Here is a 27,773-nt window from a genome sequence, read left to right as displayed (position 1 = left end):
TAGTGAAAACAATTACATTCTACCATAACAGACCTGCACTCTTTTTGAAGGTTAGAATACTCATAATTAAAACTGAGAGCGCGGTTCAACTGTGTTTTCATCTTGGAGGCTGTGCTTTTGTAGTACCATTGAACTGTTGTGCCGACACGTTTTTATTATTTTTGACAACCCCATTGTAGTCAGTAGGCTGAGCTAAATGACAGTGACAGTTTGCATCCATTTGAACACAAAAGAAATGGGACCAGGAAAAGCTTTGACTTGATGATGGTGCTAGAGAAAGGGTTAAAATGATTACATTTTTAATATTAATGCTGTTAACATTTAGGAATTAAAAGGTAAGAAAACGAAGCAACAAAACTTGTGCTTGGCTTCTTTGGAGTCAGTAAAAGTTGATACCAGCTTAACTTTACTTGGTTGTACTTTGTGTCATCAGACAGTGAGAAGAGTGAAGTTACTTCAAACTGTTTTTGTTTGAAAAACATTTGGAGAAACTGTACTGAATATGTGGTATGACAGACAAGGCATATATGGACACCCTTGTGGAGCAGTTTCAATGGATGCTACAGCTAGATCCAATTGAAAGAAAGACCTCCCGCAAGGTCATGCAGAATCCTTTTGCCACAAGCCTGCATCCCTTGGACTTTAGCTCCCATGTGGAGTCACGCTTCAAACTGATTCCACCCGGGAGACACCCTCAGGAGACCGAGAATCCACCAGCTTCTCCCGCGAGGCCCAAGTCCACAAACCCTGCTGTCAGTGTGTAAAGAGGATACTTCTGGCTTAGAACCCAGTAAGTCTCCACTCAAAAGAAAGGGTGCCTATGTTACCCAAAACACCAACCCAGCACTACATCCTCTGTAAGGAAGAAGAGGGAGTTCTACGACAAGAGACACTGCGATCAAACTTCACGGGGCAGCAAAGGCGTCTCTGATATCCCCACAGAAAGTAAGAGCAAGAGGAGGACCACTGATGCAGTGATTCAAAGCATCTCGAAACACACCTCTTCTGATGCGATTCAGCCCAATTCTTAGAAGAGAAAAAAGAAGGCTTTGAGAGTGACACAGCGGGGTAAGAGAAGCTCCACCAAGGAAATCAAGGAAGTAACAAAGATATGGATCACCGGATCCAGTTATATTAAACACAGAGTGGTGTCAGCATATCAAATGTTTGGAGAGAACACTGGACTCAATGCCTGAGTCGAGTGGTTCGGCAAAGGAGGCATTTGCTGGAACAGTGTCCTTCCTGGGGCTTGTGTCTGCCAAAGAACTTGCACCACAAATCATGAGGGATTTGATGCAGAATTTCCCTCAATGAATATAGCATATTCCTCCATCATCATTAGTGGCAAGCATAGCGATACGGGAGGCCAGGACACATACATAATGACAGGAAGACTGTCAATAGAAGCATGCGAAAGGGCGCTGTCTTTTTTGGCAGTGAAGTTATCATCACCTCCTGAGATTCTTTAACAACACAATATTCAAATCAGATGGAGTGCACTTCACCAGAAGAGGAAATTACATTTTTCTGACCAGCATCCACGTTGCCATTAAGAAGATTCTCTCTAAGTGAGATCCAAGAAAGATCACATGATGACATCAGCTCCTTTTTATATATTATCATCTAAATTTGAATAAAATGCCAATGTAAAAATCCTTGCTGATGTTTGTCACTTCGAAAACACGGTTTCCTAAAACAGTGTCTTTAAGTGACAATAGTACATGATTATCAAATGCAGAAACTACTTTCTTTATACATTCTATAAAATTAAAGGGTTTATTTTGGATCCTGAATAGTACAGTTAATCAAGGGATTTAAAAATAGCCAGAGATATGTGGTCAAACATATTTCCAATTTGTGTATGTCCAGCAGTGCAGTTTTTTAAATGTGCGGTTTGCCAACTGGCTTTCAGACATTAAATGTTTGTTTACTTCTTGTGTAGGCTTATTAAGGTTCCATGCCCAAAACAAAATGCGTGAAATTTGACACGTGGCATTTCCTGCGAAACATTCACAAATACCAACTTTGTTAATGTTACTCCCTTTAACTTTTGAGTTAGAAAGTAAGAAAACGAAGCAACATAACATGTCTTGTTCTTAATTGGAGTGCTGTAAAAACTTGAGGCCTATCATACCATAGGACTTGATTTAATTTGGCCATCAAATTAGAGATAATTAGACTGTGTCACAAGTTACCCAAAAAGCTCAAGACATAGACATTTGACACGGCTTTAAATACATGGGAGTGACACCCAACCCAAAGCTGAATTGGATGTCATTACCTTTGAAGACACTTGAACACAAAAAAAAATGATAGAACCGGTGAAATCTTGACTTACTAGAGAAAGGTTTAAAGTTACAAGAAGACTCATTACATTTTGAATGGTAACATTTATGAATTAAAAGGTAAGAAAACAAAACAACAAAACTTGACATGTGCTTGACTTCTTTGGAGTGCAGAAAAAAGTTGATACTAGGTAAACACGCCTTGTTGGACATTGCAGAATAGCCAAACTTTTAGAGCACAACTGTCTACATTTAAATTGAATACAACTTTGTGCTCAAGGAACTAGTCTAAACTTTTATAAAATAAAACTAACACTTAGTGAACTTCATATCAAAATATCGTACACTTGTTCAGGGTGTAAAGAACTTGAAACGATGTACTGATTGGATAAGGGAGGGGAAATTGCTGATTGGCTCCCCAGCCTCTCTTGTCAATCCTCCAGCATTCAGCTTTTGCTTCAGATACCGATCGCTATGTGCACAATTTCCCTGCTAATAATAGGTTGTTGGGGCAGGTACACGCATCAGTGGTGGTTAAGAACTAAGTACCCATTCTGATAGGCATAGACATGCACATGCAACAAATACAGTACTTATGTGGCATTGAGTTCGGTGTGTTTTGGAGTCTGCTGCTAGCCTGCCCCTCGGCAGAGCCACTTTTCCACAGACTTACTCTCGCTGTCACTACCACTCTCGCTCCCTTCCTCATGCTCTGTTGTGTTCTTCAGTTACCTGTCTCTTGCACTTTGTGTAATTCACACCTGCTTCTCATTTGTCACTATAGAGTCAGAATTACAAACTTCTCTCACCTGCTACACTTTTTTTGCTCATTGAAGTTTACACACACATCTCTTGTAGGTTTGCTACTAGAATCACAGATAAGAATCGCACACGGTGCCAGACGCCACCTGACACCCTACTCCTCCTGTGGTTTGTCACAAAATTGCTACCCGGTCTGCAATCTCTCTGTTTACAGTCATATACCATATTCCTCTTCTTCTTCCTCATCTTCCTTTCCCATGCATTTTACTGTGCGTTTACTCCGCTTGCTTTTGTCTCACTGACCATGTCGATCACTAAATAAAAGGCTAGATTAAAAGAGTAGACTGTTGCATCCTGCAGGACGGACGGTGAATAGAGCCTTTGTGCCGTCTGTCCCCATCCAGTGCACCAATCCAGATGATGTTGAAATTCAGTGGAATGTTATTATCGGGAGGAACAGCTGTCCTCCTCCTCCTTCTCATCCCGGGCACTCCTGCAGGAGTTGATTTCAGTTGTGAGCAGACCATTGCTGTTTATTTGCTGTGTGTTGCACAACAAGACGTGTTTGTGGATAGCTTGCTTAAAGGCAAGTTAAGTTGGCAAATAACCAGAAGGTATTTCAGATTCTACTAATATCCGAAGCATAGCTAGTGTCATTTTGAGAGTACAACATGAACCCGGTGAGGTCAAATGTCTACAAGTGACCAAATGAAATGTTCATATTTTTCGACTGAAGCTCCCTGCTTTAAATTTTGTGTCAAAGAATTAAAGTCACCCTAGTTATAATGTGACATTGCATTTTTCTTCACTTCCTCCCCATTATTTCTGCTCTCTGCCCTTTTTTCCACTTTTTTTTCCTGACGTGTCCCTCTTGGTTCTCTTCCCTTTTTCTCTCTTTAACGCTTTCAAATTCTCTTTCCAGTGTCCTACACCTTTCCGTCTTCACTTTCCACCATCCCTCTTTTCCACATCTCTAGTTTGTTCTTGTTAACAACCCCAGCAGGAGAGGGATGTACTCTACAGACTGGGGTCTAGGAGGCCACAGCTGCCCAATCACAACCTGATTTATCATCCTCCTCCCTCTAGCCTGCATAGAGAGCCTGTTTTGCTCGCTTGCTTTGGTTGTTACTTACAGACGACGAGGCAGGTTGTTTGTGTTTCTAGCCGGGCTTCCTTAGGATGTGTCTGTCGTAATGAAATGGCTTTCCCTGTAATGTATCTAGCCTTCTCTCCACTAGCTGAAGCTCCATATCGGGATGTATTTACTGATATAAGGAATGAGAGGATGACTGCCGGTCCCAGCTGACGTTTGTTTTAACTTGACAAAAGATGAAGCTTTTGTTTTTCTCCGATTTACTGCATATGTCCCTCACATCCTGGTTGCTCTCTTTATTCACCATATTGTCCATTTTTCCTGCCCATCTACTCCCGCCCTTGTACTCTTAGTACACCATGTCCAGTTCCAGATGGACATATTCACAGATCCAAAAAAAAAATAAATAGGAAGCTGATTTCTCTGAAGTCCATTTTGAATTAATTTTTTTTCTTTGTCCCATTTCTCCGACTTTCCCTTCCGCTCTGTCTATTTCTACCCCTCTCTCTCTGCCTCTAGTCCAGTACCAGATGGAGATGATGCGTTCCCTGCGTCACGTCAACATTGACCATCTGCATGTGGGCTGGTACCAGTCCACCTACTATGGCTCCTTTGTCAGCCGGGCGCTGCTCGACTCTCAGTTCAGCTACCAGCACGCCATTGAAGAGTCGGTTGTACTCGTCTATGGTGAGTAGTCACTCAAGGAAGACGGTGTAGAAATACCATGTTTTGATTGTTCATTTTCTCTAGTTTTCTTATTACATCTGAATCAATTACAACAGGAGAACCACAGTGCAAGATATTTAAAAAGTTGGGCCATAGCAAACCATTAAAGCAAAAAAACTCAGCTGTATTAGAATTAAAAGGACTCATTTTGTCTTGATAGCACGGAAGTAATATTCAATTCCAGAAATGTGGATGTAATCAAGAAGCTTTTAATGGTGAAAATGAAGTCATATTTTTAAGTCGCCGTTAACATAGAATGTATGTTCATTAAATGTGTTTGAATAGCCAGGATGGGTTCAGCCATGGGTCAGTGCAGGTAAGGGTCACCTGTTACACCCATCATTCAGCCATTCACATACAACCACTGTCGAGAGGTTCATGCTGTTGAGAGTAGTTCAAGGAGAACTCCAGTTAAAATGTTCATTCCACTAAGTGGATCCTCTAAGTAAAAAAAAAAAACACTGACCCCAGTTCTGAAATCACCAAAGCGTCCTCAGAAAAGGTATACAAGATCACATATAGCACTAAAATTGTACTTCTATAGTGGAACATGTAAAGATGGTTCAATATCAGGATTAAACAACCACAAGCCAAATTTGTCCTCTTTCATCAATGTGTCCAAGAATACAACCGCCACTGAGAAGTTTTAATATATTTGGCAGTGGTTCACATTCAGAGACTCTGCAATAAATCAGTCTGACAGATGTAGGAAAAGATTAGCTGAGGTAAGCACAGATGTTTAGAGGGGGTTCCTTTTTTTTTTTGCAAATGTGCAACAATGACATTTTACATCTCACAAATTTTGAAGTCCTTAAATAAAAGTTGAACGATGCATGGGTGGTGCAGAAGACACAGGTTTATACCCTCACGATAAAGGCTGGTGATGCACTTATCTGCCTGAAGCCTTTCTAAGGCCAACAACAGAGATGGCACTGACTAGCAGAAAACTGTGAGTGATCGACAGGATTAACAAGGTAGCCGGTAGGCACCAACCTGACACTGTGAAGTGTCTGCACATGCTTCGCAGCAAAAACCTCCCCATAATTGCTTCACCAGAAATGCCCCCCCAGATGGTGACGGTTGACAAATGACAGCCATGTTAAAATCGACATTACATAAATTTCAACCCTGTCACAACTAGAGAGTATTTTTACTAACTCCATCTTGATTTATAATCACATGGAGGCATTGAGTTCAGAGGCAGTATCTTGACACACAATATACATTCGTGTACAGTTAAATAAAACAGCCGTGTTGTGTGTTTTCTGTGAGAGCTTTTATGCTCTCATGTAACCCACACAGACTTTCACAAGCTGTCATCAAATATAGACGCTGTCAAAATACCAGAGAAGTTTTTTCAGCGCGTATTGCTCACTTCATAATGTGCAGAGTTTTCCGCCCTCTGGTTTTTGAACCAAAAAATGAGAGCAAAGTCGAGCCCCGGCGACACAAAAAAGACTTACAAGCTCACTGACCTGAAATCACAATCTTTCATTTAAACAGCTCAGTGTTTAGCCAGGCACTTCAGGTGAAGAATCAAACGGACTCATCGTCCACGTTTCAGAGATGGTGAATGTAAAGGAACTCCATCTGCTCATTTTCGTTTCTCTAAAATCACTTCAGGCTTCGTCTAGTTTTCAGATTGTGTGAGTAAAAGACAGGCATGGATTCATTTTAACCATTTTAACATATGTAGCCCTCTAGTTTAGTCCCGGCAGCTGGCCACTCATGCAGGCAGTCAGTCAGCCCCTTCTCATTCTAAACGAGGGCCCCTGTTAATGTCAATCAATAATGCGGCGCTTAACGGATCAAAGCACCTCAAAGGAATTGACATTATCTCTGTTTAAAGGCAAACGGAAGGAAAATTGATTTCTTTTTTGTTCTCTTTGTCATTAGCTCACCGGTCATTTTATGCCGATGAATGAGTCCGTCAGGTGGTCAACTGGTGGGTTAATAGCTTCCGTCTAATGACAGCTTAGAATTAGAGCGGGCTGTTAAAGCAATTGGTTAAATGTGTTTGCCAGGACGACAGTTTGCTTACAAGAGGTGAGCAGTTGAAGAGGTTAAGATGGAGCTAACCAGCAGCAGCTCTGTCATGCAGAATTTAATATTCTCTTTGAACGCGTATCTTCTTTTGAGCTGGTTCCTCATTTCTTTTAGTAGATTGATCGCAGTTTCTAAAACAGCCTTTAAAGACGGGATAAAACCAGTTTCCTTCAGATGAAAAGCAGTCCAAATGTCTTCCTGATATAACCTAGAATTAGAACACCCAACTTTTATTTTTGAGGGGATCAGTGAATATGAGGTCTTCATATGCCACTGGTCCATTGTCTTATCCTGAAGGTGCAATATTTACCGTCTCTTGGAATTTACTTTGTTCACTTGCTTGTCTAAGGTTTAGCGCCTTCTTGGCATTTGCAGACCGAAGAATATAAACAAACCATCCCCCCTCTCTGTTTTGCACAGCAGCTTATTGGATATTGACCAGCAGAACTGATGCATAATATAATGTGTGCACCGCATGTTAGAGCCTAGCTTTGGACCACTGCTTAGTAGTTGGTAGAAAAAGATAAAGGCTATGTGTCTAAAATTGAAGAGGCTCTTAAAGCCCAAGGTTTGTCATACAGAACTTTAATTCAGTCAGTCGGTGGATGTAGGAGATTTATATTTTGCAAAGTATTGCTACCATCCACCAAGATTGACAGTCAGCTGTCAGACTTGTTTGGGACTGTCGAAGCTGTAAACTGGTTTGCCTCACTGTTCAGTCGGAGCCAATATTCCCACTTTCTCTGTGGAATAGAGCTCATCTGTACCTGTTGATTCTTTTTAGATTCTGCTTTAACGCCGCTCCTCAGCATTGATTTTATATAACAGACTGTAATTTTGACAGAGCAGCACCGCCTCCTCTCAGTTTGGCCCTGCTCAGATTTCTAGTTTCCCATCCCAAAAATAGAGAGAAGATATGAACTGACAAACTCAATCAAGCTATAGATCTGATGGGAGGTACTATATATCATTGACTGATTTTTATCCGTTGCTGCCATCCAGATTACGTTTATAACCGGAGTTTTCACTTCGGACAGCTTTTCAGATCGGTTAGACTTATTTCTGTGCTTTCAAATAGTAACCTGACACTTTTTGGATGTGCAAAAATGAGTCTTCTAAAAAATGCTTTCATTTTAGAGATAATGTTGTGACTTTGTCTTATGATGATGGGTATATTATAGTGTAGAAACACATTACCGTATTTCACGCATGAAAAAGAAGGCTAATCATTACCGTTGTCATGTCATACTTGGTTCCATTTGCAGTTTTAGTAGTTCAGCTCGGCTCGGCTTTTTGACAGGAGATTTAGCAAGAGAGCTCCCTGGAACATCATCACCGGGCTTTTGGCTAAATAGCAGCTTAAGAAAATGGCTAGCTCTTCTTAGTGCCATATATCACTGAAAGACCTGAGGATTCTTGTTCTCAAACTAGTCAGTGATATTAAATAAGTGCTATAGTAGTTTAAATTATTGGATATTGGATATAATTTGGTTACCTTGGTTAATTTGATTCAGTCGGATTACTTTTTCTTTTCACAAACATTCTGTGTGACTTGGAGGGAACAGCAAATTGAGATCAGCATTGTAGACAGGTGGAAGCAGCTGTCCACAGGGTTGAACAGGAGACCTGGACCATGAACCATGTTGACTGAGAAAGTATGGGAGGCAGAACGTTCTCCACTCATCTTCAAGGCACCATTAATCAAAGCATTTAACCTAAGACCTTTCCAGTGGATGGCGAGAGACCATTAGGACCATAATACACCGTTGTATATTACCAGAGCACTCAAGATCAAATGTAAAAAGCTTTGTATTTAACTACGTGAAGGTATGCTTGGAATCAAACAGAAAAATCTCAAGAAGTAAAATATCGCCTTTTTTCCCCCCAAAAAAGCTTAACAGCAAATAAAAAATTTTAAGTCCTTGAATATAATTCAGATTACACTTTCTTTCTTTACACCTTCATCATTTTGTCATTCTAGACCCCATAAAGACGGCCCAAGGCTCCCTGTCTCTCAAGGCCTACAGGCTCACACCAAAACTCATGGAGATCTGCAAGGAGAAAGATTTCACACCTGAAGCGTGAGTATTCAATCGCCGAACACAAAGAAGGATACTACTGCTACTACTACTACAGCTATTTTCTTCCATCATTTACAGACAGTAGCACAGATATTCACAGAGTATAGTTAAATGTGTAGACATGGGCTCACATTGTTTATCAAAATTCTCAATTTTGCTGCTTTGCTCTGTTAATTATATATATTTGATAGATGCAAATACCACCTTTGGCGTCCACAGGGGAGGCATTTATTAGCAGTTGGAGATGGATGCTGATGACGATGATTTATCAGCCCGCCCTTGCCCGTCAAACAAATGTACCATGTTTATGCCTTTTGTGACCCCGGGGCTTATCGTAATTGCTTTTAAATTGCAGCTAAAAATGAACGTAATGAGTGAACCATTTTCCTGGCAGTTCAGGGTAGTCCTGGTGCACCCACTCATACGTGCATAAACACATGCGCGAGGACACGGCATACACACTCAGACATATTCAAGCATTGCAGCACAGTGAAGAAATTCCCGAGGCTGTCCATTTAGAACCTTAAGACCTGCATTTTAAAATTCACTAAAAGCAACTGTATTTGCAGAGAGGAGGACGGTTAAACTGCATCATTTCATTCCTCTGTCCCATTTCCTCTTTATTTCTCCACCTGCGTGTTTCTGTTGCCAGCCACTCTGTTATTGACCCACTGTGTTTGGCCCAGAGTCAGGATCCTTCTCATTTCTGCAGCTTTTCATTAGTTCCTATGATTTATTATGGCTCCAATCTGTAGCCATCAGTGTTCCCAATAAGGGCGTGATTGAAAGAGGGCAGGAAAGGACAATATGGCCACATTATAACAATCTTGTCTCTGTCCTATTATTTTTAGAATAGACAAGAAATCTGAATATCAATAATGTGTGTTTTTTTTCCAAAGATGCAAAACTTCAAAAGTGTTTCATTTCCCCCCACTACAATGTGCAGAAAAAAAGCGCGGTCCCTTTCATGTTGCTGTATTTGATGTTACATAAGCTCGCATATATTGTGCACCTTTTTGAAATGAAAGGCATGGATTGATGACTGTTGAATGGACCCATCCCTTTGAACTGCCCTCCAAATCCGCCGGGCTATGGAGGCAGTGGTCAATAGCGTCCACTTCAACACACAATTTGAGGCATCAAATTAGTCTGCCTGTGGAGTCAACCTTTGGTTATGTCCAGCGGGGCCCAACTTGGAAAGAGCATGGCATTAAGTGTGCCAAAGTCCAGTGTGGTTGAGCAATTTGTCCTGTCTAGAATGTGTTGTCCTTCTGTTTCTCCTTAGACACATTTTTTTTGTATCTGCAAGCATTTGAAAAGGTCATGGCATGCAGGAAATATTTTCAAGTACCCCAGGTTAATAATTGCACCCACATCCCTAACAAACACATCTTCCTTATCGACTTCTGTTATGCATACTGATTTCTGTCCTCCCCTCTCAAAGCCTGAGGCAGCATTGTCAGCTTCCATTGCTTCAGAGTCTCCTCTTAGTTTGCCTGAGGTGGTGCTCTACTTGGAATACAAAACAACATTCATCAAAAAATAACTTCTCTGAATCAAATGATGCTCCACATCCCTATTTATCACACAGACACGCATTATATAAACATCTCTGTTTCTGGTACGCTGCACACTGTAGATTAATGCAGTGAGTGTATTGATCCCAAAACGAGCACAACACATCTAACAAGCCAACATTAGACATGGACAGACATTAGTTAGTAGCTCATGCACTGTGAACAAGTGACAGCCTGAATCAAGGCTTTGAGTCAGTCAATGTTGTATGATTTATGTGTGACATTAAGCAAAGTTTGAAGTTCCATTTTATGTTAACAGGCTGCTGTCAGGGAAAAAAGAGAGAGGTGCGACTTTGAGCTACAGAGGAGGGAAGGAAAAAAAGGAGCCGGTTAAAAGTCGGTCACTGCCTTTTGTACTTGTCAGCATAGCTGCCCCGCCCTCAAAAATAAAATAAAATCATCCATCGTCTTTCGTCTAAGATTGCACAGAGGAGGCAATATGGCTGATTCTATCACACAGATATCAGAATCCAAATACATATTATTATTGTTGCTTTTATATGTCTGAGGTGCAATTTCCTGACGTGCACGAGGCAGGTGATAACAGCACAGTGCTCTATTTGCCACTTTAGTTGTAGGATGAAGAAGCACATGCCAACAAGAAGTAAAGTGATTAAAATAGCCAAAAGCAGAACAGGTAATTGAATGGTAAATGAGTTGCAGTATAACAAGTGTTAAACCACTGTCCGATCACTTAATGTGTGTTCAAAATGGCTGCGCACCAGATAAGACCTAGTTTTTGCTGAGTATTACTTTCCTTTTGTAATAAATCTCTCAGAAACAAAATGAAAGGGTTTCCTCTGGTTAGGGTGTAAAGTGATTTAACGTGAGTACAATAAAAAGAACAAAAGGGAATCACACAGGGCTGGGTGAGTAGTATAGATTAACCCCACATGGGGATATTGAGGAGATTTTTATCCATGTCTATACAGAAGAAAGACGTATAGATTCATTACACAGAAGTGCAAATAATGATCCTTGATTTGGTAAATGTTACATATATTGTGAATAATGTGAAATACCTTGTGCAGACGGTTAAGTCTACACGAACATGTCTGGGACAACCCTGAGTTCACTTTCATCTCCTCTCTCTCTCTCCCTTAATGTCTCCCTGCAGCTTGAAGAAGGCTAACATCGGCTTCGAGCACATGTTCGAGGAAGTGCCCATCGTCATCAAAAACTCCCACCTCATCAGCGTGCTGCTGTGGGAGCTGGAGGACAAGTCCACGGTTGCAGACAAGCATGAGCTTCTCAACCTCTCAAGCAGGTCAGACATGAGTTCATGCAGCCATTTACCTAGACGGCCCAAGGCGAGGAACCTTGGTCTTAAAAGAAATTGAATGCGATTTTGCTTCAAGAGGCAAACATTAACAAGATGTTTGTGCATGGTATTGTGGGGGGTTTATCAACACTGGCCCCTGACCTTCAGTCCTGCTCAACATTTTTTAATCTAATTCTGACACTGCAGAGAACCTATACGCAGTTAACAGATTGAACTGCATTGGATTCAGCCGTGATGTGGTTTCTCTCCCCATTTTTTTTTATTTGTTATTGCTTACATAAATCCTCTTGTTTACAGAGCCAGCAAATTAATAATCGTATCATAGTAGGAAACTTTTCAATCTTTGTTCTTAATGACTCATCAACAAGTCATCAACAGACATCACTACGCGTCATCAACCAATCTACAATTAAATCTGGGAAACAGGTTATCCATGGAAATCGTGCCACCCCATACAGTCCAGCACTAAGCAAAGTATTGTATATTTGCACGCTGTTCCCCAGTCCCCTTCGGTAGATGTGAATACTTATCTACTGAAGGATGCGGGCAGTTCTTAAAATCCTCTTACAAGCTGTAAAACCATATCACAGTATCTCTTTAAGCCTGCAGGCAGCTTCCCAGACATGACTTAAAGCTACTTCTAAATTAAAATTGATTTGACATTAGGGAAGTCGTGGGCATTAATCTGCGTCTTTTACACTGTTCTAAAAGGTGCCAGACTCGAAGGAAAAAGCCGTCTATTGATGTATTCTGCCTTCTGCTAAAGCCCCACTAACAACCTTTCCATCTCTACCATCACCATACATGGTTTCCAGATACCTACTGTATATGAAAGACTGATATAATTTAGTTTTTTATTTATCATCATAAAAGTCCCGCGAATAAGCCAATGCAGCAATGAATTTATTGAGCGACAAGAATTGTTTGTATCGCCAAATCTTCATCCAAAACCTATTATAAGCAAGTCATAAAAGCCACGACGTATTCCTTCATTAAAACGAACGTGGCTCTGTGTAGTTTACTCTGAAACAACACCATAAACTAATAACAGAGATTGCATATTTGATCTCTGGCAAAGTAAATTCTCAAAGAAATGGTTCTCTGCTTTCCCTGCTGTGCGTTTGCTGTACCATTTCTAATTAACAGCAGAAATTATAATTAGGAAAATACAGACTCTCATTATCTTCACATGGTTGACTATGAGGCTGACAATATTTTTGAACAAAGGGTCAGAATCTGTGTGTTCACAATGTCAGCCTGCTGAGAAAATCACATTACAAATTGAGTGGCTACAAGTCTGGGTTGCGTGAAGGGGTAACTCAGTGCAAAACTGTGTGTTTTTAAGGGTTTCTATAAGACAACGGAGCTCTAGGGTAAATTAGATTTGTTGATAATAATAAAACAATTAAAAACAACACCGACCTTTAAACCTTCTTGTGTCAGGGCATCTGAAAATGTGTTCACAGTCCTGGAAATATTGCAACAGAAAATGTCCCTGCTGTATTGTGCGTCTCTGAGGGATAAAACTAAGCCCAACAAGTGTTTGTTGATCTGTAACACGCATACGAATTACTGCACACTAATGTATTCTAGCTCTTAGACATGTTTGACCACTTATCAGATTTCACAGACTTGTTCCTAGGGAATAGTATTTGGTGTTTGATTGGGATAGCAAGTCCTAAAGTAGGTATAGCAAATGCCAAATCTAAATGTCACAGCATATTTATTCAGAAATGTCTCCAAAAACAGGGCCTGCCGTAAAGCTTTGTCTTCCATCACTAATGAGCACAATAGGAACAAATATCACCCCACCATATCAACCCGCAGCCTGGCTTTTTAAGACTCGCAATTCTGTCTCAGAGGCACTCAGCATCAGTCTCAGGAGAATTTATCAGCAATCATTTATGGAGATAAACCGCTCCAAGTGGAGGAACAGCTGTGAAGCTGCTAATCAAAAAGCTTCCCAGGGGCAGGTGTGAGGAATTAGCACAATAACGACCAAAAGTGCTGATTTACACACTGTTGGTGCGCAAAACTCAATGCGCTTACTTGAACGCCGCGAAGTGAAGCGCATCAGGAGTTGTTGTGATTGTTCTCATCTGTGCCCTTTACCACGGGAAAGCCATTAATTCAATGAACGCTCTCATGTACACAGCTTTGTAAAATGCATGTGCATGGCCGACCAAGCTTTTCACCAACACTGGCAATTTGTTACAAATTGTCAAATAGACTGAAGGAGGCCCCCCTTTTTCTTGCATATTGTTCCATTTTCCAAATGACTCCTCTAAACTTCAGACATAGCTTTTGAGTTGAATGGCCCTCCCCATAGGTTTCCCGACGTGACTGCCGATGGGATGTCTGGCAAGATGAAATTGTTTCCTGAAGTTGTCAGATTGCCGCACTGCTCCGTGCTCTTGTTGGATTGTAGTGTCCATCTCTCTACATCTTCTGCTGACAGCCCCACCCCTTTCTCCTCATTTCCACCCCTTCAAAAAGAGTAAACCATAATGGGTTTTATTTAATGTTTTTCCTTTTGTCTCATTTTCCAATCTGCAGCCCCATTTGTCAATGTCAGCCATGTCTAAGGCTGAGTGGGTGCAGTTTCACTCCAGCAAACAGGGCTGTTCTGACCACAGATGATGATGTTGATCGTGGTGATGGATTGCATGAATGTAAATTCATTTATGTAGCTGTTTCCCCCAAAAAAACGTCCCTTCGACTGCCTCCGTAGTTGCAGTGTCACAAACTAGGCTATATTTACGTTCATTCAACCATTTACGCCACAGTTTTACGCCTGTGTATTCATCTATCTTAACACTTCCCCCTGTGTAGTTCAGGCAGTGCGTTATAAATCATGCTTTAATCTTAACTTGTGTATGATGAACTCCTTCTGTTCTTTACCTCCTGTCCCTCTCTGATTAGTACAATCAACCTTCTCCATTATAATGTAGGACAGTGGAAGAATATGTAAATGCTGCTGCCTGCTCTATTAGTTTACCCTTATTACATGTATTCAATAGGGGAAAAGTGACATGGTGCAGGTAGGACACTGAGTACTGTAGCCGTAGAAGGAGTGAGGCAAGTGATGTAGGTGAAAAGAAATAACTGGTAATAGGGTCACAAGAGAAGTGGTGACAGAAATGTTGCTGCGAATGAAATACTCTGTGGGGAAAAGATGACCATTGACAGACAAACTTGATCCATTGAGATGGACAAAGGATATTTTTGAACAAAAAGCAACCAGGGTAATACTAAGCACTCATGTTGGGACAGTGTTACATACAGGAGATTTCATGTCCTCTTGAAAACAATTAATTCTGCTTAAGACGCGAGCCAGCAATCCATATTCTTCACTAGTCCGTCAGTTAGAAAGACTCCCATCAGAATAAAAAGCTCATTGTAAGAATGGAAGTCATTTCCTTGGCAGCTTTGTTTAACAACTGCCTTCCCAACTTTCAATTTACTGAATGTCAGCCAATTTTTGCTCACGCATCAATACAGTTTTAGAGTTTGTCCTCCATTGTCCTACGTGGCTATGAGCACACATACAGCACACTGTATGGGCTACCATTGAACCTGAAACAGAATCCGTGATGATGGAAAGTCCCCGGATAGACTTTGATTTCTAATTCAGTATTGATCCAATAGCTTGCTGACCTGTCTGAATAATTTAACTGTTTGGAGTTTACGGCCAGATGCTGTGTGGTGTAGAATCGTTATTTAGTGTGCAACTTTGACAACCACTGGTCACTGGTAACATCAAATCTTTAAGCAGCAGATAGATTTTCTTGCACCATGAGGGTTTTATAAGAAAACTTAGAAGCTCACAAAACTCATTCATTCATTTTCTGTAACCGCTTGTCCTCTGGAGGGTCACGGGGGGGCTGGAGCCTATCCCAGCTGTCATTGGGAAAGATTGGTTGACAGTCTATCAAAGGGCTAACACCGAGAGACAGACAACCATTCAACCATTCACACCCACACCTAAGGCCGATTTAGAATCCCCAATTAACCTAACTAACGAGCGTGTCTTCGGACGGTGGGAGGAAGCCGGAGTACCTGGAGAGAACCAACGCAGACACAAGGAGAACATGCAAACTCCACACAGAAAGGCCCTAGCGAGCCAATGGATTCAAACCCAGAACCTTCTTGCTGTGAGGCATCCGTGCTAACCACCATACTACTGTGCCGTCCCTCACAAATCTCAGTAAAGTTTAATTTTTGATTTTTATTATTAGAGTATTTTCAGTTTACATGTTTCCGCATTTACTACACAAGTTCTTCAAATCTCACAAATTCACGATCATCTACAAAAGAAACACAGCTCCAGAACAAAATCCACCGAGTCTCTCTCTAACCCACACACATACACAAACACACCCATCCTAGCTTCAGCGTTTGACACGTCCATGAACGACAGATGTTTTGAAGTATCCTGCTCTGACTAAATGATTTCCTTTGCATACATTATGCATGCACGCCACACAAATTAGCTACCATATTGCTTGATGAAATAGTTTTAAATGGGTTTTCGTCAGCAAGAATCAATTCTGACACAGTCAGAGGGACACAGTAGGGAAGTGTTACGCTGAGATTTGGTCCCGGGCCATCAGTTTTCATGTTTACAGTGGAGGGTTGACAAACTGATCACACAACAGTCCTCACAGGCAAACATGACTGTACTGGAAATAGTTCAGTTAGACTAGATTATGGAACTGACGATTGGGGTTATTGGAGAAAAAAAAACATGTTCTTATCTTGATCTAAATTTAGTATTCATCAAAAATACCACAGTGTGACTAATATTCTGCACTGTTGAGCAACATGTTGATTATTTGATTACTTAACTTCTCACACATCTCATGCAGGTGCCAGACTAAACTATAAACAGTTTTACATATAGTAGGGCATGTCAGAATCGTTCTATAAATCATCAGCAGCAGCAGCATTCATGCAATTATGTGCATACCCGTGGTTAGTTGCATTAATTTTCCCTTCCGTGAGCGCATGTTTGCATCTAAATATAATTAAGGTGTTTGCAATGGATGGAAGCTGATGCCTTGCTGAGACGATCAGGATGTCTGTGGGTTGTGTTTATGTTGGCTAACTAGCTTCAGACTTTTCTTGGCAGACTTTTCTATATTGCTTATACTATAAAAAATTATAATGCAACTTCAAGCACATCACATCAAACACAAGCTGGTAATAGTAAAAGTGCAAATGGTGCAGGATAATAATCATTTATAGTTATTATTGTAATTTAGTTTTTGCTGTGCAGCTCAACTGTGTGTTGTCAGGAGTTGAGTTCTCCTTGCAGGTAAAACTGAAGGAGCTTATTAGCATTTCTTTTTATCACTGTCGCTTAAGACGGCATAGGAACACATCGAGCTATGAAGTCCAAGGAATCCTCTGCAGACCTCCATGATAAAACCACAGTGAGGCATAGATCAGGGCAGGGGTGGAAAGAAACCATTTCTAAAGCTTTTTATGTTCCCAGGAGCACGTTGACTTCAGTAATTGTGAAACAGAAAAAAAGTTTAAACTCTTCATTGAGTCCTAGCGGGTTCAACCGAAGTAACTGAACAAGTTGGCAAGGGAGGTGACAGGGACCAACAGAGCTTCAGAAGTCCTCGGCAGAGATTCAAGAACCTCTTGCAAGGAAGCCCTTCTCTGCAGCAGTCCTTCAAACGGGCCTTTAAGTTAGAGCAGCTGGACAGCAGCCACTCTTGAGTATAAGGCACATGACATCCTGCTTGTAGTTTGTCAAATGGTGTTTAATAGACTCTGGAAGCATGAGGGAAAAGCCTGTCCTATCTGATGATTCAAAAACCGAACTACTTGGGCAGAACTCCAAGCACTGATGAACACCAGACACTGCTCAATATCTGATTAATCCCATCCCTACAGCCAAGCACAGTGGTGGTAACATGATGGTGTTTTCGAGCAGCAGAGACGGAGACATCCCCCTGACCTGCCCGATGCATGAATGCATTCTAATGCAGTCAAAAGGTCAGGAGTGCAGTGGCCTGGCAACGGTTCACCTATGTGCACGAGGCTAAACCAAAGCACTTCAGGAAAAGTGTCTGATAGTTCATGAGTGGTTAGACATAAATCAAACATCTGAGCGGAGACCAAAAGATAGCAGATCAGACACGTCCCATCTAAAGCTTCACTGGATCTGCCCAGTTGAATGGCATAAGCTCCCAAAATGTAGGTATTCAAATGGCTTTAGAAACTAAACCAAGAACTGCCCAACGTCGTAACTGATGCCAAAAGGACTTCTACAAACTACTGAAATACTTTTTTAAAATGAGAGATTTTTATTTTGGAATGTTAAAAAACGTTTTCAGTGTTGAAGAAATGCCAGTTTTATTCATTTAAAGTTAAATCCCTTTCCAGGGACTAAGAAATACAATTTAAGTATATAATTTCTTGATGATTTTTATATTTTTTGCACCAGAAACAGAAAGCATGACAAACCCAGAGAGAGAGAGAGAGAGGGGTATTGATATGTACTTTTTAAAATTAATAACGAAAAAAACATCACAGCAGAGGAGAAAGTAACTAAATCCCCCCTTAACACACTCATCCCCCACATATTTATAAAAACACTGCAACACACAGTTGCATCAGTGCCAGTGTGCACACAGCCAAAACATACACAGTGCTGGTATTTCTTGCGGGTATAGTTGTCATTTAAATAAATAGTAAGAATATGTTTTCCCCACTGTACATCCTGCATTATGTAGCACCCAAACATTCATAAATGAAACAGTGTAATTCCACTGAGGAAAGTACAAGAGGGAAACAACTTAAAGTGGAGCACCGCAGCCTTGTCAAGGTTGAATTTAAGGCAGCAGTGTGGCATCCTGTTAAAAATGGGGCTCATGGGAGGAGAGCGAGATGAGGAATTCTGGTAGTGTTGTGTTGTGAGTGTTGTCAGCATGGCAGCATTGGGTAAAGTTGAGGGACGTGATACTGCAGCAGAAAGACGGAGCACAGGGGCCAGAGGAAAGGTCCTCGGGCCCGAGTACAGTCAAATCCCAAGAGATGGGTTTCATGACAGATGGCTTTCTGGATTCTTAAGAGCAGCATATGCGGTCAGGGGTGAATTCAAAGATTAGGTCAGAATAGATGGGGAAACATAGACTTTTAGACGGGAACAATAGGTCTCGGAGGGGACATCTTGTTTCCGAGACTGTTTTTCCTTCATAGTGGTTGCTGCTTGATGGGAAGGAACATCATGTGGTTTAATGTCAAGGGAATCAGGATGGTTCAACAGGTACATTTTTGATATTATCTAAGTTCAGCTGAGTTTCTTGAAAGGAGAAGTAACTCCGAGTGTTTTGACAAGACACCTGGTGTCAACACGTGATTTACAATTAATGACCTTATTATAATAACACGCTTTTGCATTTACTCCTGGTATTAATGAGTTCTTGTGTTCTTGTTTATGCCCAAACTGTGATTTGAATATGCAGATTTGCTTGGCAGAGCTGGTGAACTTGCAAATAAACATGGCATATTGGTGCAGGTCCTGTCAGGGAAAACATGCAACGTGTCTTGGTCCTCAGGAAGCGAGACAAATCTGGGCTCCCTTTTCCAGGACTGACAGGCTCACAGGGTGACTGTGGCTCAGGAGGCAGTGCAGGTCATTCCCTGGCTCTGTCCCAGCTCCTCCTGTCCACACGTCACAGTGTCCTTGGGCGAGACACTGAAAGACACTCAAAGTTTCGCCTGATAGTGAAAAGCATCGAAATGACAGTGTGATTGAGTTTGAGTTCAAATCCCTATATAAACACAGTCTGTTGTGAATTAACAACTTTAACGCTAAAAAGAAGTGCCTCAGGCTCGGTGGTTTGCAGCATGCATGCCGGATGCATGTCAGTGTAGCTCACAATGTCTCTTGACAGTACAAAAACTTTTTGAATGACGTGCTGCCAATTTTATTCCAGCAATCACTTGGAGAAGAGTCTCCAGCTTCTGATGGACAGAGTGGATGACATGAGCCAAGACATTGTCAAGTATAACACCTACAGCCGCAACCTGAGCAAGCAACAGCAGCAGAAGCATCAGGTAACTCACACACACATTCTCACACTCATACAAAGGCTTTCAGAAACCGATATGCACACACCACCTACACGGTGAGCAAGCAGCAGAAACGTCAGCTTTCCAGCATGCATGAAAAAGGAAAAAAACACACACACACACACACACACACACACATACATGCATAGGGGCATTCACAAACAAATGCACCTACAGCCACAGTCTCAGCAGGAAAACAGCAGGTATATTTCTGTCAAGACATGGACACAACCAATTGCAGCTATAATCACAGCAGGAAAGCACCGGGTAGCGCAAACACACACAGGCACGCATGGAACAAATTACGGTCTTCGAGACTCGTACTGTAATGTACGTGCACCCACAGAGGATCCACAGCAGTAACTACAGCACACAGCAAATGTTAAATAAACATTTACTATCAATCTTCTCTGTGGCACATATAGAAAGGAGAGAACAAGCTCAGCAAGAAATGCTCCACAACACACGTCAATGTCGCAAACCAAAAATAATTGAACTTATTATCGAAGTTATTTAACACCTTTTTGATCATCTGAAAATTACTGACATATCAAAGTAGGTCTGAATTATAATCAGTCCAGTCAAGTGTGGCAGGATTAGTTTAAATGTTTAAAGTCAAGTTCAGATCAATTTGAACCATGCATCGGCTGCCTTATTTTTTCCCTCAAGGAAGATGTCTTTTTCATCACTAAACAGGCTCCTTCTGTGATGGAGTCGGAGTAGCATTTATCCTTATGTGAAGAACAGTAGGTCTAGAAGGTTAAATTCCACAGTTCATGCTCAGAGAATGAAATACACTCAAGTAGAGCTGATACATATGGGTCGAAAGCTGGTGTTAATAAATTGAGTCACTCTAATGAGTAAGAGATAACGTTCTTGTTTTCATTCCTGGTATCAGAGAGACACTTAGTAACTCAGGATTCTTTTCGTAAAGACACAGTCACCACCTACGAGAACAAAGTCAGCCAGAGGCACCGGAAGACCGGAACATAATACACACACACGCACATCTGAAGAGCGAGCCACACACCACCCGCAATTCCAGTCTCAGCTAGCATCCTAAACATCCTGCAACGCATGCAAACGCAAACAGTCACACGCTCAAGCACACACACATTACTCAGGAAAATGGAAGCACGGAGGCAGAGTGTGACTCAGTAATGCGCGCACAAACGAACACCTACATTAAAAACAACTACGTTGTTCAGTCATAATGTCCTGCAAATGGAAATGAGAAAACGTCTAAAGTATTAATGCTGATCCGGGCTGAGTCATCATCATCGTCTCTGCCGACAGCGGATGAAGCCGCAGCCAAGTTAGGCAGACTCGCAGCAGACATGCATCTGTGGTCACAGGTTGTCCTCGGTATGCACACGAGATAGAAACACACGGCTACGTATCTACACCCCCCCCCAGGCCATTCACCCACACGCCAGCCATTATGATCCATCGCCCCCCAACATACCGACCTTCTCATCATCGCGGCCCTGCGGCATTACCCCAGACACGTATACTCGTGTCATGTGTCTGCTTTTTTTTGTGCTTCACACGATTCTCTACAGTGAACAAATAGCGCACACAGAGGAGAAGCAAGTGAACCTCGATTAAACCTTTCAGACATCTACAGTATTTGCTCCATGTAATCTCGCGCTATTGACCCCGCTGCTTCCCAGAAAAATGGAACCTTATTAATCATCATAGAAAGTTGCAAAAAGGCATTGTGCTGAGAGGGCTCCTTTTTTCCCATTTGCAGCCCTCTGAATTTGGTAAATAGCAGGTTCCCAGGCACAATCTGTGGCCCGAGTTTGTCTTTGTAACAGGAAATGTATGTCTCACTCCAACTGATTCATTCATTTTCACATCCGCAGAAACGCCCCAGCACTTTGCAGCGCATTAATTATGGAGCCGTGTGTTTATCCCGTGATTCATGCTTACTCATTCAACTACAGTTAAAATATTTAAACAACCTTATTTATGAGATCAAGTCTTGATTTCATATCAACACAAAATAAACGCGTGAATCTCAAGCCCTGTGCGTGTGGTTGTAGCAGGATGTTATGCTGAATGTGTGACTTTAGAGTTTGGGAAAATGTATGACATGGAGATTTTATACAGCACGCGGAAGGCAAAGGTATTTATTTTAGTTTTTTTGTTTTTGTGCAAAGCATGTGTTAAGAATTCTATACTATTTCACATATTTTAGCATATTTTAGGTACTTTATGGACATACATGCATAACATAAAGCTACTGTTTATATAACAGAAGAGAGCAGAACAAATATTCAGACAGTTACAGACATTATTAGTTATCTACCAGATAATATGGACAATATTACCAGTTTAGCCTGGAAGTTCTGCTCTGCTCTGTTAGGAACTGATGATGCACCGGTACAGATCTGTTGGGCCAGTCAAATCATTCGGGTGTGCTTCATGTTATGATGGACAGAAGACAGTGACATGGCATCTGTCCTCCCTTTAGTGAAATTTGTTAAGAAAAAGAGAAGGTTGCTGTCAGAGAAGTGAGCTGTTTATAGTCTTCTGAACGCCTGTCGTATAAAGATATTGACAGAGAAAAAACATTAAAGGACAAACAATTAACAATGCCTTAATTGGTTAAGCGCAATTTATAGTAGTGCGGTACGTTGAGCCCAGGGGTTGCGTTAACCGAATATTTTCCACCATTGACCGTTTTTTTTTTTAAATGTGACGGAAAAATCTGAAGGCCATCCGTCATTTTGACAGATTGCAATTCACACCCCTGACCGCTTGGTGGCGAGTGACCTTATTAATTGGCTCTTGTCTCTCATCGCAGTTTGTGTTCTAAACATCGCAGAACTTTTGTCGGTGCACGATTTCCTGGTACACCGATTACACTGATGCACACGTCAGAGCTCGGCTCTCGTTAGCTGTCTATGTCTATGCAGCTAACGGCTACCAAAATGGAATTTGCATACCACCGAAGCACTTCAACCCTATGGTACCATCAGAGCCCGTCTACGGAGAGCCTTCCCACTCTCTATTAAGTCCCATTGTAACGAATTGTGGTTGCAGTTCCACCAGATTTCCACTGGGGGCGATCGCCATGAGTGCACCATGAATGGGACTCTATGGAGCTAAACGGCTAAATGTGTCTCTTTCACCCGATTGTCGTTGAGAAATCTCAGATTTGATTGTAGGTTTTGCAAGTTCAACATGGGTTATAGGTAAAAAGTTGAATGAACGAGAACTTATGTCCTTTCGTTTTCTTACAGGTTGAGTTGTTGTTGCCCATAACACGCTAGCATTGTGCTAATGAACGCTGATTGGTCAGTGAATGACTGATTACGACCAGATCCCGCTTGACGGCATCGTGGCATCCGAAGCGGGACCAGAATGTTAAGACGGACTTTTTCGCCCAAGTTTTTTTTTTTTCGGCCCGGTCTTTTAAAACAACGAAACAGAAACTCTTCTAGCACGATTATTTACCCGTGTCAGCTGTGTTGTCCATGCCTCGAGAGAAAAGAAAGTGCAGAGCGCAAAAGCACCAAAGCAGTGACTGAAGGATTGCCGTAAAGCAGTATCTGGTCGTACGATGTGTATGACGTCATTGACATTTTAAAATACTTTTTAAAGCAAATAAGTGACTCTAAAAAATCTAACACCCAGCAGTGTGTAATTTCTTTGCATCTCCTTTCAAATTCAATATTCAAATTACTGCACAAAAAATTATATCCTGAGAAAAGTGGATTTTGAGGGGTACTGCTCCATAGACCGCCATTCATTCTGCACTCGTCCTGAGAGCGCCCTCATATGGAACCAGAGTGGAACTGCAACAGTTCAGAACCCGGAAGTTCAGTGAGAGTGGAACTTCTCCCCATATTAGACGTTCTCTGGTACCATCTAAGAGCTGTTTACGCTAGCAGTCCCATTCCGAGTTGAGCCTACATAAGCGTCACATCAACACGGACTGTAACGTCTGTGATTGGTCCGAAAGGCGTTTCCTTCTTCACGTTACTCAGCGGGCGGACAAGCACAGAAAGTTCTCATTTGTTCAACCAGAACTGTCTACTCAGGTGTCTTCTCTATGTTCCGTGTTGATGTGATTTCGGTAAAAGTAACTATTGATCCATATTTATTAACTTCAGCTCCAACATGAGCCGCTCAGTTCCACTCAACACAGCTGGCCAGTCGCCGCCTAGTGTTTCAGTGGTGTAATTACAGAACAATACATAACCAGCTTCGCCGCCAGCATGCCGCGGCTCTATAAATTACGGTTTAATGTCATATACTTTGCTGCTCTGATTGGTTGTAGGACTACGCAATTGCACGCAGAAGTATTTTTCCCTCTGTATCGGTTGAAGCCAGATCCTTGATGAAATCCCAATGGAGTGTTACCACACTCACTTTCTGATAATAATCAAGTCGGGCTATGACGGGCTATTACCAGTATGCACGGATAACGGTAAAGCAGATATGTACTTGTTGGTAAATGGCTGAATAAATATTAAGCTTAGAGAAAGAGTAAGACTGCATAAATATGTCACATTTCCTTAAATAATGGTGAATAGAAACGGAAGCAACTAGAGCTCTGTGGGAAAAGGTCATCAGTTAAATTGTGTCTGGGTTGGTTTGCAGGTTAAACACGATGTACAAAGGGTCAGGGGTAATGCTAATACGTGGAGGTGGCTGGACTCCAACATAAAAACATACAAGCGGTGAAGTAAGCAGAAGCCAGCATGCAGAAGTGGATTTTTAAATGAGAGAGACCTGAAGCGCAAGGGGACCAGAAGATAATGAGAATTAAAACAAAATGTGGCCCACACAAGCGGACTGAGAGAGAAAGAGAGAGAGAGAGAAGACCAACACAAGCAGCAACATGATACTTTATCAATTAACGAGCTGCTGTGGAGGAAAAGAGAAGAGCTCAAAATATGACATTCTCCTGGGAACCAAGTCATTGAAACTAAATCCAAAATTAATTCATTTACATGCTTCAAAGATTAATTTGTAGAAATAATTGAAAGTCCCATTTTCACCTCCTGGAGTTGCAGTACAATGTTCTGCAGCCTGCTGGACTCTGTATGGACAGATAATAATAATAGTGTTAATCCCTACATGTAAATTGAATCCAAATAGTTTTAACATCGTCGTTTAATAGCCTACATTTTTTTTATTAATTATCAGCTCACCACATGATTAGAGCTGCTGGGTGTATCAAATATTTACACGCAACCCCACGACCAGTGGCAGTGCACCGCGCTACCTGATCAGAATAGATCATAATGAATTGAGGTTTTGAGCCAATGCAGTGAAGCTCGGGATGCCGCAGCGCATTTCCAGAAACACACCGTCCTCTGGTGTTGCTTCTCTGCAGCGGGCCCCGAAAAGCCTGTGAAGGTAAAGGGTAAAACGAGTACAGAGAAGCGCGGCTGCAGCATGTAAAGGGAACTGCTGGGACGGGATTTCTTCCCTCCAAGACATCAACCTCAAACATAAAGCCTGAGCTACACAAGAGTCCGGACCCCGGTTCAATTCAAAAACCGCTGTTCACACACACACACACACACACACACACACACACACACACACACACACACACACACACACACACCGTGCAACGTGACAGAGATCGGAAGGGAGGCAGCCAGAGGGGCATCAAAGGAGGCCGTTCTATACTTTGAAAGGGAGCAGGTACTTTGTAAACAAGCAGAAGTGCAAAACCGTGTTTTCAGAGTTTGCCTACGGTTATACGTCGGGGTTTTGATTATTCACGGTCCTGCTGTGACATTTAATTCAAACAAACATCTATTTTTTCATTTTCCTATTGTTTATCATAGCCCTTTTTTTTTTTATCAGCCTCAGTCCCCAGTACAGGTGTGTTGTGGGATGTTTGGGTGAAAAAAACAAACAACAAGTCGCTCCCACGTCGTTCTCCCTCTCCCTCTCCCTCTCCCTCCACCTCCCCTTCCCCTTCTGCCGGTCTGTGTCAGTCTCTCCTCCATCTTGCCAAATTAACAAGGCTTTTAGGATCTCCAGAGACCCGGCACCTCGCTGATTTACTGACTGTCAGCCCTCCACAAATCACTCCATTCCTGTCAGCGCGTATAACTCCTCTCTGTCTCCCCATTTCTTTTTTTCATTACCATGTTTCTCTACATCTCACTTCCTTCCTGTTGCCGTTTCCATTGCCTGTCTGTCCCTTTTTTTCTCTCTCTGTCTTTGTGTCTACTCTGTGCTCCCTGCATTTCTCCGACTATATGTCTCTCCTCTCGTTACTTAGCCTTCCCCCGTTCCTTCCTTACTTCATACCTTTTTCATCCCCCACCTTCTTTATCTTCTTCATATCCTTTTTTTCTCACCTCCTTCCTATACACTGCTTCTTTACTGTCTTGTTTTTCTGTTATATATTGCCACTCCACACCCCCCCTTTCTCTCCATGCTATTAGTTTTTGTCCTTCCGCTGTTCCCCTACTAATGTCACCCATCTTTCTCCCCACCTCCCTCCCTCCAGTACCTCCAGAGGCGGCAGCAGGAGAACGCCCAGCGGCAGAGCAGAGGGGAGCCCCCGCTGCCTGAGGAGGACATCAGCAAAATGTTCAAACCCCCTCAGCCGCCACCGCGCATGGACACACTGCTCATTGCAGGTACGTGCGCAACACACACACACACACTCGCACAAAACTCCGCCAGCGTTCGTCATCACCCCCCTCCTCTTCCCCTTCCCCGTCTCTCCAAACTCCATCCGCCGCCTCTGCTCCCCTCACAGGAGCTCCGGTTCTGTTTTGTAATTATCTCCGCCATTATCTTGAAATTACATTAATTTAAAGTTTATTGACTCAATCTCCAACTCGACCGCCCCTTTTCCCCGCTGTTTCATGCCGCTCAGCTCTCCCCCGCCTCCTGACAACATTCTGATCCTTCCGTTTACTCCGTTCACCACTAATTTGATGTTTTGCTGTGCTGCTGTTTTCTTCCCCTCCTCCGCCTGTTTGTGCGCGCACATGTGTATGTATGTACGTCTGTGGCCGTGTGTATTTCTGTGGGTGTTTTTTTTTTTGTGTGTGTGTGCGTGTGTGTGGGGGCGCGTGGTTGCTTGTGGCTCCCCTCCAACAGGGCAAATTAACACATACTGCCAGAATGTGAAGGAATTCACCTCGCAGAATCTCGGGAAGCTGTTCATGGCGGAGGCTCTCCAGGGCCACAACTAGAGGAGACGCAGAAACGAATCTACGAAAGAGAGGAAGTGCTCAGAGGCGGAGGGGAAGTAAGCGAGATGCAAAACCACCTCACAGATGACCAGAGGAACATCTCATTAATTTGTCTATTTAGAATTTATTCATCATTTTTATGCCTAAACCCACCTTGTACACAAATTTTCCCACTTGGTTTGGATTTAAATAAAAGTCTTGCGTCTCTTTATCTTCTCCGTCTCTTTGTGTGTTATCACAGTCGGACTGCTTTTCATGGTGATTCTGCACAGGCTCGAGCATTGTGCACAGATATTAATACCCTAAAACAGAGCTTGCGCATAATGCAGAATAATTACAAAGTAATTACATTTTTATTGCTACATGCCTTTCGTCTTGTAGCTCCAGCATGAAGCAGGTAGAACCAATTATCCAGGGATTTGCCGTGTGTTGGGAACAATGATTCCCTTGTAAAGAGAAACTGCTGCAGAATTATCAGTGAAAGTTGAAAATTAAATGAAACGCCAGTCTCCCACAGACCCCCGTCTCACTGCACTCGACAGACTTTTGATTGTTGTTGTGTTTTTTTTTTTTGTGAAGGGAAATTACGCGACACACCAGAATCTGCCCCTTTCTTCTACACTGAGAGCAATTAGCACCTGTT

General features: G+C 42.1%; 1 protein-coding gene across 1 annotated transcript in view; it reads left to right on the top strand.

The window, feature by feature from the left end:
* Positions 1–27,341, top strand: part of LOC311497432 (eukaryotic translation initiation factor 3 subunit H) — a 54,528-nt gene extending 27,187 nt beyond the window's left edge. Inside the window, exons 3-8 of the mRNA XM_084557744.1 lie at positions 4,660–4,827; positions 8,894–8,993; positions 11,688–11,837; positions 19,808–19,928; positions 26,434–26,566; positions 27,036–27,341. Coding sequence (XP_084413870.1) covers positions 4,660–4,827; positions 8,894–8,993; positions 11,688–11,837; positions 19,808–19,928; positions 26,434–26,566; positions 27,036–27,130 — 767 coding nt within the window. The 3' untranslated portion in view covers positions 27,131–27,341. The remainder of the gene's footprint in view (positions 1–4,659; positions 4,828–8,893; positions 8,994–11,687; positions 11,838–19,807; positions 19,929–26,433; positions 26,567–27,035) is intronic.
* The last annotated feature ends 432 nt before the right edge of the window (positions 27,342–27,773 follow it).

This window comes from Chelon labrosus, assembly GCF_963514085.1.
Source record: "Chelon labrosus genome assembly, chromosome: 12".
Lineage (NCBI taxonomy): Eukaryota > Metazoa > Chordata > Actinopteri > Mugiliformes > Mugilidae > Chelon > Chelon labrosus.
The sequence above is the reverse complement of the archived record's forward strand: the minus strand, read 5'-3'. Positions and strand labels throughout refer to the sequence as shown.